This window comes from Dendropsophus ebraccatus, chromosome 1, assembly GCF_027789765.1.
Source record: "Dendropsophus ebraccatus isolate aDenEbr1 chromosome 1, aDenEbr1.pat, whole genome shotgun sequence".
In the NCBI taxonomy this organism is placed as follows: domain Eukaryota; kingdom Metazoa; phylum Chordata; class Amphibia; order Anura; family Hylidae; genus Dendropsophus; species Dendropsophus ebraccatus.
The window spans coordinates 219,290,079-219,306,304 of record NC_091454.1 but is presented as its reverse complement, the minus strand read 5'-3'; the positions used below and the strand labels follow the sequence as shown (position 1 = coordinate 219,306,304).

Genomic DNA, 16,226 nt, shown 5'->3' with positions numbered 1-16,226 from the left:
AGCCGTATAACCAGTATAAGAGCTGTATAACCAGTATCAGAGCCGTATAACCAGTATCAGAGCTGTATAACCGGTATCAGTGCCGTATAACCAGTATCAGAGCCGTATAACCAGTATCAGAGCTGTATAACCGGTATCAGAGCCGTATAACCAGTATAAGAGCTGTATAACCAGTATCAGAGTAACCATATATCTTGTATCAGAGCCGTATAATAATACTACTATTATATAATAGTACAGAGCCTGTATCCCGCTCCAGTATACAGCAGGGTAATGGCCGCACCAGCCGCCTCCTCCCATTCACCAGTTATGCCGTCACTTTTGGAGCTGGGATCCCCAGAGCGGCCTCTCCCTCCCACTGGGACAACAATTATTCAATTACCAGTAAATTGCTCCTAAACTGGTTTTGTCCCTGAGTCTAATTAAGTGTGAAGAGACCAGAAGCGTCGGCTCCAGCTGCCACCTGCCCCAGCGCCGCAGTCACATGACCATGACGACACCGAGTGCAAGGGAAGAGCAATCAGTAGTGACTGAGTAACGGAAACCATTATATTATATCATCCCAGAAATAATACAAACGGTGAACTATCTCCTGTATATAGTGACATAGAGCATGCTGCTATAACCTGGGTATATACTGTATATAATGATATATATACAGCTGGTATAACCTGGGTATCTCCTGTATATAATTATATATGTACAGCTGGTATAACCTGGGTATATACTGTATATAATTATATATGTACAGCTGGTATAACCTGGGTATCTCCTGTATATAATTATATATGTACAGCTGCTATAACCTGGGTATATACTGTATATAATTATATATGTACAGCTGCTATAACCTGGGTATATACTGTATATAATTATATATGTACAGCTGCTATAACTTGGGGATCTCCTGTATATAATTATATATGTACAGCTGGTATAACCTGGGTATATATTGTATATAATTATATATGTACAGCTGGTATAACCTGGGGATCTCCTGTATATAATTATATATGTACAGCTGCTATAACCTGGGTATATCCTGTATATAACTATATATGTACAGCTGGTATAACCTGGGGATCTCCTGTATATAATTATATATGTACAGCTGCTATAACCTGGTGATCTCCTGTATATATTGATATATGTACTGTTGGTATAACCTGGGGATCTCTGGTATATAGTGATATATAGCATGCTGATATAACATGGGTATTTTCCAATTCTTTTCCATTTTTGACCATATTATCCACCATAACCTTCATCTTACGAATCTCTCTACTTCTTGAAAACATTTTCGGGAAGAGCTGAGTGCGGTCAGGCTGGAGAAGGTCCAGCAATAACTCTCTAAAGAGGTTTAACTTGGCAGATCGAGATTTTTCCCGATAACTTTACCTCACGGCTAAATAATTTCCTGCTCATAGTAAGAAGCGATGAGGATATGTGCTTCCCACTTACATTTCCAGTATCTGAGGGGTCGGGGGCTCTAGCTTGGGACCTGCATCAATTACCCATAGCAGAAGGTGGCCACAGGGGGTGTCCCTCTCTCTAGAGGAGAGAAGCCGCTACATGTTTAACCCCTTAAGGTCTGAGCCAATTTCCATTTTTGCACTTTCGTTTTTTCCTCCTTGTGCTTAAAAGGCCGTAACACTTGCATTTTTCTACCTAGAAACCCACATGAGCCCTTATTTTTTGCGCCACTAATTGTACTTTGCAATGACAGGCTGATTTTTTGCATAAAGTACACTGCGAAACCAGAAAAAAATTCAATGTGTGGTGAAATTGGAACAAAAAAACACTTTTTTAAAAAAATTTAGGCAGGTTTCGTGTTTACGCCATTCGCTCTGGGGTAAAACTGTCTTGTTATATATGTTCCTCAAGTTCTTTCAATTACAAAGATATATAACATGTATAACTTTTATTTTATTTGATGGCTTTTAAAAAATTAAAACCTTTTAAAAAAAATAAATGTTCCTTAAAATCGCTCCATTCCCAGGCTTATAGCGCTTTTATCCTTTGGTCTATGGGGCTGTGTCAGGTGTCATTTTTTGCGCCATGATGTGATCTTTCTATTGGTCTCTTGTTTGCGCATATGAGACTTTTTGATCGCTTTTAATTACATTTTTCTGGATTTAATGCGACCAAAATTGAGCAATTTTGCTTTTTGGAATTTTTTTGGCGCTTACGCTGTTTACCGTGCGAGATCAGGAATGTGATTAATTAATAGTTCGGGCGATTACGCACGCGGCGATACCAAACATGTTTATTTATTTATTTGTATTTATAACATGGGGAAAAGGGGGGTGATTCAGACTTTTATTAGGGGAGGGGGCTTTTTGTTCATAAAAATACTCTTTTTTTTTACACTTATACTAGAAGTCCCCTGGGGTTACTGCTATTCCCCCTGGTGGACTTCTAGTATTACTGCACTGATCTCTCATTGAGATCTATACAGTATAGATATACAGACATTAGTGGAGATTTATCAAACATGGTGTAAAGTGAACCTGGCCAGTCCCTCCAGACAGCCGCATCTTTTGCAAGTACAGTGAGCTTCCGGCACAGGCAGCTGGCCACACACCAGCCTGGAAGCTCACCGCTGTAGCCCCGCGGCGCCCAGACTTCTCCTCTCTCCTGTTTGGAGGTGGACATGTGACATAATTGCATTGTCCCAGAACAGCCCTTCTTATGCTCATACTTTTATTATAACCAGTTCTGTTCTGGAAAGCTATGGTCCACTGCAAACTGCGTGTATTGTGTCACCCCTGCAGTATTCAGGTCTGCTATTCCATTCATTTATTGCATGTGTATTCAGGTATCAGTGCCTAATGGTATTATATCGCCTCCTAGTGTTCAAGTATGGTACTTCTCATGTATACTTCTCTGTATATGCCTAATGGTGTGATGATGCAATGGCTGGATGTCACGTGACTGTGCCCTGCTTCCATGGTAACACCAATGGTCATCGAGCTTTTGGCTGGGGTTACCATGTGACTTCCTGTGCTACCTCAGTCTATCTCCTGTCCCAGAGGGGATAGGGTGTGTTGCTCTGCTGTTCCTGTTCAGTCGAGTCTTGTCCTCCACCTTCAGGAGACAAGTTGTGGTGTAGTCTATCTCCTGCCCCACAGGAGACCAGTTCTGTGTCCTTCCTTTCTCCCTGCTAAGAGAGAGGCCTGTGTGTGCTCTGCTGCTCCAGGCCACTGGCTGTGCTCCTGTCTCAAGCCTCAAGATTCTCATCTGGGTGTCGATTCTTCAGTCATTCCTCAGTTCACCTCCTCATCGTCTTCTCAAATCATCAACAGCAAGTATTTCATTCAAGTCTCCTTCCACCCAGCATCTCAACTTCAATTTCACTACTACTCCCATCATTCAGCTTGCTACTCTCACAGCCTATTGCAGCATCACCCATTACTCTGCTTTATTCAAGATTGCCTTATTCCCGGTTGCATCCGGAGAGACTGTTGCTACTAGTTACCACCGTTACAATAAATATACAACTACCGTTGTTTCTGAACCTTAGCATTGGTGTGATAATTGGTGCCCTGACTAAGGACAACGAAGAATCGCATTCCCAGTATTCCCGCAGGGTCAGGAGCCCGATTTCCAGCTGTATCACCCTCGTGCCTACACCGTGACAACCCTATATCCTACAGCTACCCCGGTTCCTGCCTGTTAGCACCATCTATACTGCGGAGTGGCCCTTAGGGGCCAGGGCATCGCATTTGGCGTCACGAACAGGATTACGATCACATTGTGTGCCCCCCAAGACTGTGCCGCAACCCCAAAGAGACTTTGCCACTGTCACGGTGGCCCAGGAAGGGGTTAAGGCCGCATTTTGCCGGTTCCCGCACGCGCGCGCGCGCCCCCCTCAGGCTCCGCTCCCCGGCCCTTCAGCAATTACCTCTGGTGTCAGGGGAAAGAAGATTCCTGCTGAGTCAGACAGTACTGACAGGTGTGACCCCTGGGCCCGTCACCACGCCTGCTATTTCACCTGTTCCAGCCGTTCAGGCCGTGCAAGCTTCTCTCACCAGCCCCCTGGTTACTCCTGACCTCCTTACTCACGTAGTCAGCTCTCTATGTCAAGCCATTCAGGAGCTAAAGGGGACCTCATCCATCTCCTCCTCTCACTCTACCTCCAGCCAGGCCCTGTCTCTAGAGTCATCTCCCAGGCGCCCACGCTCTGCCCTATCCATACCCCACAGGGCCCCACCTCGAGAGCGGCCCTACTGTGACTACTGTCGGCGACATGGACACTACCAATCCCAGTGCTTTCAGTTAAACGGGCCACCCCCGGGTCCGAGGGCCAACACTCGGGAGGTAGAATCTCAGGCCCGCAGGAGTCACAATGGCTCTCAAAATTCTTATCACAATGCCCGCATGTGACTCTAAGGATAGACGGTGTGCCTCTTGAGGCCTTGGTGGACACTGGGTCCCAAGTTACTACCATCCCCAAGCATGTTTTTGAAGCACATTGGGACCGCAGGGTGTTGTGTCCAGTGGAGAAGGCCAGGTTGAAACTGATTGCTAGTAATGGTCGGCCTATCTCAAAACTAGGGTATTGGGAACCCACTATATGCATTGGTAACCGGAGGTTAGCCCAGCAGGGGGTTATAGTCACTGAGGCTCAAGAGGACAGGGGTGTTACAGTCTTGGGCATGAATGTCATTCGCCATATATTCTCTGAATTAGTAGCTGCCCTGCATAACTCTCTGTCTCAAGCTTCTTCCCCCTACAGACAAGCCATCCAGAAGACTATCAAGGCGCTCACCGCTCAGCAGAGGTTTGTCAATCACCGTGGGGAGATTTGTCGTGTCCGTACTAAAGATGCTCGCCCCATCACTATCCCAGCTAACAGTGAAACCCTTATCTGGTGCAGGGCTCGACCGGGCCTAGACAATGCCGACTACGAGGCTCTACTAGATTCCATCGAGATTGAGGGGCAACCCCTTGTCATGGCTGCCCGAAGTCTAGTGACCGTCTCCAATGGTCAGGTTCCAGTACGGTTGGTCAACCTCAGTGCATCTCCAGTCGACCTACCTAAATTTACTACGGTCGCCATGCTCCACCAACTCGACCCTGTGAAGAGACTATTGCCAACCAGAGGTCGATCAGGACATCACCAGGAGAATCCAAACAGTCCCACGCCCCTTGGTGGGATGCCCTCAATATCGGGGATGCCAACACCCCAATCGAGCATATTCAGGGGGTACTCAAAGTTGCCAAGCGCCATCACGAGGCCTTTAGCAAGCATTCACTTGACTTTGGTAAAACTGGTCTGGTCCAGCATCGAATTAATACCAAAGATCACCCTCCTATTAAGGAGAAGCACCGGCCTATTCCGCCTGCCAGCTATCAGCAGGTGAAGAAACTGCTCCAGGAAATGAAGGACATTAACGTCATCCAGGAGAGCCAAAGTCCGTGGGCTGCCCCTATTGTCCTCGTTAAAAAGAAGGACGGCACCATAAGATTCTGTGTTGACTACCGGAAGCTGAACACCATTACTCACAAGGATGCCTATCCGCTGCCTCGGATAGAGGAATCTATTGCTGCTCTGGGTTCAGCCGCCTACTTCTCCACGTTGGATCTCACCAGTGGGTATTGGCAGGTGCCCATGGCTCTGGAAGACCGGGAGAAGACGGCATTTACTACCCCCATGGGACTCTATGAGTTCACCAGTATGCCGTTTGGGCTCTGCAACGCCCCCGCCACCTTTCAGCGGCTAATGGAGAGGTGCCTCGGTCACGTCAACTTCCAAAGTGTATTGCTCTACCTGGACGACGTCATTGTCTACTCTCGCACCTATGAGGACCATATTCATCACTTAGCCGAAGTGTTTCAAGTCCTTATTGACCATGGCCTCAAGATCAAACCGTCGAAGTGCCATCTCCTCAAACCGCAGGTGAACTATTTGGGGCATGTTGTAAGTGCCGGGGGAATACAACCTGACCCCGAGAAGATTTCGGCTGTGGAAAGCTGGGGCATTCCCAAGACGGTGAAAGAGGTGAGAAGCTTCCTTGGATTTGCGGGCTATTACCGCCGCTTCATACCCCACTTCGCCCAGGTGGCTGAACCACTCAACGAGCTACTCCGCGGCTGCCCTCGAGAGAACTACAATCGACGGCTACCCATAGAGTGGTCTGAACGTCAGGAGACGGCGTTTCAAACCCTGAAGGCCCTGTTGATCTCGCCTCCCTTCCTGGCTTACCCTGACTATAGTCAGCCCTTCCCTCTCTACACCGACGCCAGCTTCCAAGGCCTAGGGGCTGTCCTGTCTCAAGTCCAGGGTAATCAAGAAAGAGTTATTGCCTATGCCAGCCGAAGTTTAAGAGGTGCTGAAAAGAATGATAGTAACTACAGCTCGTCCAAATTGGAGTTGCTTGCTCTGGTGTGGGCCGTTACGGAAAAATTCAAAGATTACCTCGCGGCTACACCGTTCACTGTCTATACAGATAACAACCCGCTAGCTCACCTCAATACCGCGCGACTGGGCGCTCTGGAACAGCGTTGGGCCTCTAGGTTGGCCAACTTCAACTTCGAAATCAAGTATCGAAGCGGCAAGGCCAATGTGAATGCTGACCTGCTGTCTCGATTGCCTAGAGGTGAGGAAGCCCCGGAGGATGACGACTGGGAAGATGTAGAGATGCCCCCTTTCTATCAGAGATTCGCTACCCAGAGTACTACCACGGCGGTCAAAGCAGGCGAGACGTCCCCTGACCCGGGGCCCTATCAAGATTTGTCCCGATGGCAGACCATCCAGAATGAGTCCAGAGTTTTGGGGGAAATCTATGACTACTTGTCTACTGGGAGAGTCCCCATGAGAATTAAGAGGCCCTATCCAGACGTTGAACTGAGACGTCTCTGGAGACAGAGGAATCGGCTCTTCCTCCATAAGGGCCTACTTCTGAGGAATTCATTGGACCCCGTCTCTGGAGAACGATGCAAATTGGTGTTGGATGCCTACCACGACCGTTCCGGCCATTTCGGGGTCCATAAGACTGAGGCGACCATCCGTCAACGGTTCTATTGGATCGGGATGCGGGCTGACATTGAGAACTGGTGTGCTGAATGCCCCGCCTGTAACATCTCCAAGGCGGGAGGAAGAGAGGCTCGAGCTTCCTTGCATTCCATTGTGTCTCACCGGCCAAATCAGCTTGTTGCCTTAGACCATGTGAAGTTGGCCCCAACGAGATGTGGATACACCTATGCCCTGACCATGGTCGATCACTACTCCAAGTGGGTAGTCGTGGTACCCGTCCGAGACTTGACTGCAAGGACCACAGCCATCACTTTCTACAAAGAATATGTGAAACACTACGGCTGTCCTGAGTCCCTGCTCACAGACCGAGGCCCGGCTTTCGAATCTCAACTCTTCCATGAGCTGTGCACTTATCACGAGTGCAAAAAACTTTGTACCACGGCCTATCACCCGCAAGGCAATGGTCTCTGCGAGAAGATCAACCAGGTCTTCATCAATATGCTAAGAACAGCTTCGGTGGCAAAGCGGGTGGAATGGCCTCACCTGTTGGATGAGCTGGTGGAGATCTACAAGAACACCACCCATTGCTCTACAGGCTACTCCCCTTTCTATCTGATGTTTGGGCGCCAAGGTTAGCTTCCTCAAGACCGCGCGCTTGGAGTTCAAGTAACTGACACTGTCAACCCTCTGCCTGATACCGACTGGGTCCAAGAGCATCAGAGGAGGATTCAAGACGCCCGAGAGATTGTCGACCAGAAGATGGGAGAGGCCCACCAGCGTCAGGAAGATGCTTATAATCAAGGGGCGCATGCCACACCACTGAGAGTGGGGGACAGAGTCTGGCTAAAAAAATATCACCGCACTCACAAGTTGGAAAGTCTATGGGAGCCTGAACCCTATATCATTTCTGCTATTCCATATCCAGAGACTGACGTGTATGAGGTCAAGAAGCCACGTCTGGCCCCTCAAACTGTACACCGGAATAGGATAAAGCGCTGTGTGAGGGAGGATCTGCAAGGCCTCACGGCATTCTGTCCAGCACCTGTACAGGCACTTCCGCCAGCCTCGGAGGCTCCCTCTAAACCGGCCTCTCTTGAAGATATGTTCCAAACTGAACCATTCCTCATGGCTATTGGCTATCAGGGGATTCCGATGAACACCCCAGTTGTCCCGCCTCCTGCGGCTCCGCCTCCTGCGGTTCCTCCTCCGCAACCAGTTGCTGTCAATGACCCCCAATCTGTTCCAGAGCAAGCTACTCATGAAGCCAACCTCATGCTGAGACGGTCTGAGCGCTCAACTCGGGGAACACCACTGATCCGCTACAGAGACCAAAGTCCTTAAACTGTTTTCCTTTCCAGTTTTGTTTGCTGTGTGAAGTTTGCAACATTCAAGGTTCGTGCCTGGTCCTCCTGACCAAGTTTCCTTATTATCACCCAGCTATGTGCTGATGGACACTCATTGACCAAACTGTTCTCTAGTGCCTGTCCCAGAGCCTTTACATGGACGATGGTGTATATTGCCTAAAGAGACTCTACCACACAGAGACACTTACCCAGTTCTTCCTAAAGCACTTTTCATGATTATGTGATTGTCAGAGGTTTATTATTGTATTTCATGATTGCACTTCAGTAGTCAAAAGTCTATTTTCTTGTCAGAGTCATATATATATATATATATATATATATATATATGTTTTCCTACCTCTGAGTAAGCAGAAAAGTCATTTAGATGGTCTCAGAGTAAAGTGTGTCTTTTGAAAAAAAAAGTATTATTTTTCTCACAGTGTATATTTTCATGTCAGAGTCAGACAGTTTCCTCCTCTGAGTAAAGAAGTCAGTCTACATATTTATATCTATAGCCTCAGAGAAAGTGTATTTTCTAAAAAGTGTATTTTCAGAAGGATCTTCTATTTTCTCCATGTATTGTATTATTATATCTACAGCTGGAAAGATTATTTGAGCCAGTTTTCTTCAGATGTCTTCAGAGTTATTCGAGCCAGTTCTCCTCAAGACCTCGCAGTGTTTGTTGTCTTCTGTATTTCCCTTCTTTTTGTTTCCAGTGTTTGTTCACCTCTGTCTTGTCCCAACATAGTAGTTGCTACACAGTCATACTCAACCTTTACACTTGTCCATACACATTGCACCTTGGATACCTTTTCGTGTGTTCGGCCTATGGAGTGCTTGTGTGGTATGATTGAGTGGTGTGTATGAGGGTACCCAGATGTGTCCTTGCTTTTGTTATTTTCTTCTTTCTCTTTCAGGTGTCCAAGTCACTTCACACAGACGCCCAAGGCAGTACACAGGTCTTCACAGTTTTCTTTCCAGTAGGGTAACTCATTTCCATTGGAAACCTGTCAAACTGACTGGAATATTGAGGGTCCCCCGCCAGCAGTTAAGTTGTCCTGGCTTCCATGTCAGATGGTCCACGCACTAACTACCTGTAACCAGAGTACGTTAGGCACCCCTAGGTGAAGTCCTGCCACTAGGGTTTTCTTTCTCTTCATATCTCTTGTCACCTGTGCCTTGAGCGTGGGAAACACACATCTACATATTCACCCACACTAACATTCCTTCCTCTTGTCTTGTTGTCCTGGTCCTCTATGTTCATTCGGCCACATCTACCTCAACTTGTGGTTCGCCGAGGTCGGCTCATTTCTAGTAGGGAGGTATGCAGTGTCCCAGAACAGCCCTTCTTATGCTCATACTTTTATTATAACCAGTTCTGTTCTGGAAAGCTATGGTCCACTGCAAACTGCGTGTATTGTGTCACCCCTGCAGTATTCAGGTCTGCTATTCCATTCATTTATTGCATGTGTATTCAGGTATCAGTGCCTAATGGTATTATATCGCCTCCTAGTGTTCAAGTATGGTACTTCTCATGTATATTTCTCTGTATATGCCTAATGGTGTGATGATGCAATGACTGGATGTCACGTGACTGTGCCCTGCTTCCATGGTAACACCAATGGTCATCGAGCTTTTGGCTGGGGTTACCATGTGACTTCCTGTGCTACCTCAGTCTATCTCCTGTCCCAGAGGGGATAGGGTGTGTTGCTCTGCTGTTCCTGTTCAGTCGAGTCTTGTCCTCCACCTTCAGGAGACAAGTTGTGGTGTAGTCTATCTCCTGCCCCACAGGAGACCAGTTCTGTGTCCTTCCTTTCTCCCTGCTAAGAGAGAGGCCTGCGTGTGCTCTGCTGCTCCAGGCCACTGGCTGTGTTCTTGTCTCAAGCCTCAAGATTCTCGACTGGGTGTCGATTCTTCAGTCATTCCTCAGTTCACCTCCTCATCGTCTTCTCAAATCATCAACAGCAAGTATTTCATTCAAGTCTCCTTCCATCCAGCATCTCAACTTCAATTTCACTACTACTCCCATCATTCAGCACGCTACTCTCACAGCCTATTGCAGCATCACCCATTACTCTGCTTTATTCAAGATTGCCTTATTCCCGGTTGCATCCGGAGAGACTGTTGCTACTAGTTACCACCGTTACAATAAATATACAACTACCGTTGTTTCTGAACCTTGGCATTGGTGTGATAATTGGTGCCCTGACTAAGGACAACGAAGAATCGCATGCCCAGTATTCCCGCAGGGTCAGGAGCCCGGTTTCGAACTGTATCACCCTCGTGCCTACACCGTGACAACCCTATATCCTACAGCTACCCCGGGTCCTGCCTGGTAGCACCATCTATACTGCGGAGTGGCCCTTAGGGGCCAGGGCATCGCAAAATGACGTCACATGTCCGCAGCGTAGGAGAGAAGTCCGGGCGCCGTGGGGCTACAGCGGTGAGCTTCCAGGCCGGTGTGTAGCCAGCGGCCTGTGCCGGAAGCTCACTGTACTTGCAAGATCAGCTGCCAGACAGAGGGAGATGCTGCTGCAGGATCCAGGACTGGTGAGTGGGTTTTTTTCCCCCTCATAATTGCGGCAATGTGGGGGCTACAAAGGGGCCAATACTATGGGGGGCTACTCAGGGGGAGGGCTATACTATGGGAGGCTATTCCGGAGGAGGGCTATACTATGGGGGGGCTACTCGGGGGGAGGGCTATACTATGGGAGGCTATTCCGGAGGAGGGCTATACTATGGGGGGGCTACTTGGGGGGAGGGCTATACTATGGGGGGATATTCTGGGGATGGCTATACTATGGGGGGCTATTCCAGGGGAGGGCTATACTATGGGGGACTATTCCGGGGCAGAGCAATACTATGGGGGGCTACTCGGGGGCGGGCTACACTACGGGGGGGGGGGGGCTACTTGGTGGGAAGGCTATACTATGGGGCGCTACTCGGGGGGAGAGCTATACTATGGGGGGGCTACTCAGGGGGGGAAATACTTTGGGGTTCTACACAAGGGGAGGGCATTACTATGGGGGGCTACACGGGGGGAGGGCTATCCTATATGGGGCTATTACTATCTGGACTTCTGAGCTTAGGTGGGATTATTACTATGGGGGAGCACAGGGGGGATTATAACTATGGGGGGAAGGACAGCGGGATTGTTACTATGGAGGGGAACTCAGGGAGATTATTACTATGGGGGAAGCACAGGGGGGGTAATTATTATGGGGGGAGCACAGGGGAATTATCACTATGGGGGGAGCACAGGGGGGATTATTACTATGGGGGAAGCACAGGGGGGGTTATTACTATGGGGGGAAGCACAGGTGGGATTATTACTATATGAGGGCACAGCAGGGGATCCTACATACAGGGGGCAACTCACATACCTACTGACTTCACTGCACATGACACAAAAAAAGTGGAAGTTGTCAAAGTGAGGAGCCTAAAATGTTTGTCTGGCAGGTTCAAGAGAAGAGATGAATTATAGCTGGAAGAAATCATCATGGAGGTCTGTGCCAGAAGGAGAGGAAAAGAGAAGTGATGCCTCAGATCAAAGAAGACGTCACCTGTGAGTCACAGAATTACTTTTTTGTGTGTGTGTGTGTGGGGGGGGGGGGGGGGGGGGGCTTTTAGCAAGATTCTCCCTGTAGTCCAAATTACCTAGAAACGGCCCTGTGGGGGGCAATACAATACTGTAATAAAAATTTTCGCTGGACTTCTCCCTTAAGCCACCGTTGGTCCCTATGTTGTGCTAATATTTCCCTGTGTGAGCCCAGCTTCATGTGATGGGAAACTCTGGCTGTGAAATCCCCAGAGAGTGAGGAGAAATCCCCCGTACAGAACATGTTCAGGCCAAGTGCTCCAAGCAACAGTTTTCTGGTGAATAATAAAGTCAGCTGGTTGGCAGCACGGGAGCGGTGAGGTCAGAGGTCATCATAACTAATAGTGACAGATTGTTTCATGAAAGTATTGCAGTTTAGTAGAGGCAGCAATAGTGATCCTGTCCTGTAACACCACTAGACACACCTGCCCCATACACTGTAACACCTCCACTAAACACACCTGCCCTGTACACTGTAACACCACCACTAGACACACCTGCCCTCTATACTGTAACATCACCTCCACTAGACACACCTGCCCTGTACACTGTAACACCCCCACCACTAGACACACCTGTCCTGTACACTGTAACACCACCACTAGACACACCTGTCCTTTACACTGTAACACCACCACCACTAGACACGCCTGCCCTGTACACTGTAACACCTCCACTAGACACACCTGTCCTGTACAGTGTTAGGCTATGTTCACAGTACGCAAAAAAAACACAGCTGCATTTCATAACAACGGTCGTAGTTGCGCAAACAACGGACGTTGTTTGCAAAATAAAGGCTGTTTGCGCAACTACGGTCGTTGTTATGAAATACAGCAGTGTTTTTTACTTAGTGTGGTGTTACAGTGTACAGGGCAGGTGTGTCTAGTGGTGGTGGTGTTACAGTGTACAGGACAGGTGTGTCTAGTGGTGGTGGTGTTACAGTGTACAGGACAGGTGTGTCTAGTGGTGGTGGTGTTACAGTGTACAGGACAGGTGTGTCTAGTGGTGGTGGTGTTACAGTGTACAGGGCAGGTGTGTCTAGTGCTGGTGTTACAGTGTACAGGGCAGGTGTGTCTAGTGGTGGTGGTGTTACAGTGTACAGGGCAGGTGTGTCTAGTGGTGGTGTTACAGTGTACAGGACAGGTGTGTCTAGTGGTGGTGTTACAGTGTACAAGGCAGGTGTGTCTAGTGGTGGTGGTGTTACAGTGTACAGGGCAGGTGTGTCTAGTGGTGGGGGTGTTACAGTGTAGAGGGCAGGTGTGTCTAGTGGTGGGGGTGTTAGTGTACAGGGCAGGTGTGTCTAGTGGAGGTGGTGTTACAGTGTGGGCAGGTGTGTCTAGTGGTGGTGTTACAGTGTACAGGGCAGGTGTGTCTAGTGGAGGTGGTGTTACAGTGTACAGGGCAGGTGTGTCTAGTGGTGGTGTTACAGTGTACAAGGCAGGTGTGTCTAGTAGTGTACAAGGCAGGTGTGTCTAGTGGTGGTGGTGTTACAGTGTACAGGGCAGGTGTATATACTAGTGGTGGTGGTGTTACAGTGTACAAGGCAGGTCTATATACTAGTGGTGGTGGTGTTACAGTGTACAGGGCAGGTGTGTATACTAGTAGAGGTGTTACAGTGTGAGCAGGATATCAGTGTGGTTGCCTCTACTTTCATGTTGTTTTTTTTAACATTTTCCGTAAAATTCACCAGCAAGACAAATCTATGTAAACACCTTATATAATACTCCTGATTCTGCAGGATATGGATCATCCGATTAATTATAACTTGTTTAAAGGGATTTTCCCAGAGACTTTTGTGCCCAGGAGGCTGGCACTATTAGTTTGGATGACCTCTGACCTCAACTCTCCCGTGCTGCCGCCTGCCAACCAGCGGACTTCATTATTCACCAGAAATCTCTCGCTTGGGGCACTTGGCCTGAACACGTTCTGTACGGGGGATTTCTCCACACTTCATATATGTCCTGCAGGAAGTGATGTTTTCTCTCCAGTCTGACACAGTGCTCTCTGCTGCCACCTCTGTCCATGTCAGGAACTGTCCAGAGCAGGAGAGGTTTTCTGTGGGGATTTGCTGCTGCTCTGGACAGTACCTGACATGGACAGAGGTGAAAGCACCTGTCAGACTGGAGAGAATACACCACTTCCTGCAGGACATACAGCAGCTGATAAGTACTGGAAGACTGGAGAGAATACACCACTTTCTGCAGGAAGTAAAATACAAATCTCTGACACCAGTTGATTTAAAAGAAGTTTTTTGCCGGAGTAGCCCTTTAACATTTGTCGCTGCAGAGGCAGGTCCACAAAATCTGCTGCTACCCAGACCGTCATACACCATCGCACCGGCCACACATCTCACTTTACCCGACCACTCACCCGCCTTGGGAGTTGACATTACTGACGCCCCCCCCCCCCCCATATACCTGAACCTACAGCCAGTTAGGGAAGGACACTGAGGCAACTGCTGCGGTTTATATACCTTATTTATAAAGTTATACAAAACACAGACAATTCACATCATATAATAAATACATATAAATAGACAAAAACCAAAGTGCATCATGGGAGGAAACGTTTCATCGTCCCCCGGGAATCACAACGTCCCAGGACGGAGGAGCTCACAGTCTATCAGCAGCAGCAGGGGGCGCTCTCCTTACACAGTAATACAGTGGTGTCCGATGGTGGAGGGCGCGGATACAGCTATATACACAGACATGGCGGCTCCCTGTAACAGCAGCTCAGGGCATGCTGGGAGTTGTAGTCTCACATCAGCTAGACAGCCAAGGAGACATTGCCCTGGAGGACTCTCACAATCTTGGTCAGCCACTATCAGTAGGGGGAGCTCTCCTGGGTGGAGATCCCCTTTAAGCCTTGTCTGGCCATGTGCGGAAGCTTCCGGATCATCAGACTCTGTAGATCTGTGATAGGTCGAGAGGTCAGAGGTGACAGGTCACATGAAGTAGGAGCACATCAGCGCCATGTCCCGCAGATCCTCATTGGCCACACAGCCTGGAGATAGAGGAAGAAAAAGAATAAATTTACTATGTTATGCAATTAATATAATAAAACACACAGTTCCTGTAATCCAGAGTCTGATAATATAGACAATGTGACATTATACAATCATTTTATTCACAACAATCTGCTCCTGTCAATCACAGCCAAAGCCCCGCCCCTTTAGTACTCACCTCTACGTCGAGAGCCCGCCTTCGATTTTCTGTACAGTCTCTTGAACCACTTGAAGCGCCCGGTGACGTCACTCGCCCCCGCCTCCTCCTCGTCGTCGCTAGGCAACGGGGAAGGCGCGCGGCAGAAGGGGCAGGTCACCTCGCCTCCCCTGGCCGCCAAGTGCTCGAGGCAGCTGGAGCAGATCACGTGCCGGCAGGCCGCCAATGAGCGCGGCTTTCTCTCCTGGTCGTAGTCAAGGTAACAGATGCCGCATTCCTCCATGGCAACGTTAGGCAGGGGTGACGTCATGACGTTCCTTCGTACGGCAGCTGAGGACGCTGGTCTGTGTGTGTATTAATGAATGAAGAGCCCTTGCTGTAGCGTAAGCCTTATATAGCGCGGGAAGCCCCGCCTCCGCCGGAAACGAGTGACGTCACGACCAATCAAGAGAAGGGGCGTGGCCAGCGTTGGCAGTCGTCCTTGGAGCGTGGAGTATTTCCCGGAATCCTGTGCGCGCGGTGTGGCCGATGACGTCACTGCTTCTCTCCGCTCCCAGGTAGCTTAGTAACCACGCTGCTGTATAATAGTCGGTCGTTACGTCATTAGCAGTTTATATACTTTATTTTTATGACTTTCTGTTCTTTTTTTTATTTGGTGTTTATCGTTAATAAAAGTTAGGGAGCAAAGCGGCCATGTCCAAGTCAGGGGGTCATGTGACCGGGAGCATCCCTTACCTTCTCTGGCAGTACCACAGCTAGTCACGTGACTTACAAATTAGAGCTATGGTGATTCTTAAAGGGTCCCTGTTAGATGGGGTTGCCGTGGATACGTCCAATACCAGCTGAGTTCCATGCAGGAGCCCTATTCATGAGTATAGAGCACGTACACAGACGGGCTCAGTGTGACTATCTCCGCAGTCGCTTCTTGTAGGCTGGCTACAGTTACATTGTTTTAATAAAGTTATATTATTTTGAATTATAGCTCTGTTCGCAGGCAGCAATAAGGGGCGACACAGCCCCCTCTAATGCCATCAATGTTTGTGTCAGGAACTGCAGGGTTCCCCCCACCCCCGGGTACTGTATATAAGAATATATAGTATCCGGCCGATTACAGTGCTGTGCAGCAGCACCAGAACAGGGGATTG

At 48.6% G+C, this 16,226-nt stretch overlaps 1 protein-coding gene across 1 annotated transcript; it reads right to left on the bottom strand.

Moving 5' to 3' along the window:
* Nucleotides 1-14,379: 14,379 nt before the first annotated feature.
* On the bottom strand, nucleotides 14,380-15,456 carry RNF227 (ring finger protein 227). Its single transcript, XM_069986098.1, has 2 exons — nucleotides 15,103-15,456; nucleotides 14,380-14,923 (listed from the first exon to the last, which is right to left on the bottom strand). Exons 1-2 carry the CDS (start codon nucleotides 15,389-15,391, stop codon nucleotides 14,865-14,867), a joined length of 348 nt encoding a protein of 115 aa, XP_069842199.1. The 5' UTR covers nucleotides 15,392-15,456; the 3' UTR covers nucleotides 14,380-14,864.
* Nucleotides 15,457-16,226: the final 770 nt, after the last annotated feature.

Excerpts from the sequence above, each read along its gene's own strand:
- RNF227 (XM_069986098.1), bottom strand. The coding sequence starts at position 15,391 with ATGACGTCACCCCTGCCTAACGTTGCCATGGAGGAATGCGGCATCTGT. Across the intron at positions 14,924-15,102 it reads GGCGGGCTCTCGACGTAGAG|GCTGTGTGGCCAATGAGGAT; the intron begins GTGAGTACTAAA and ends CTCTATCTCCAG.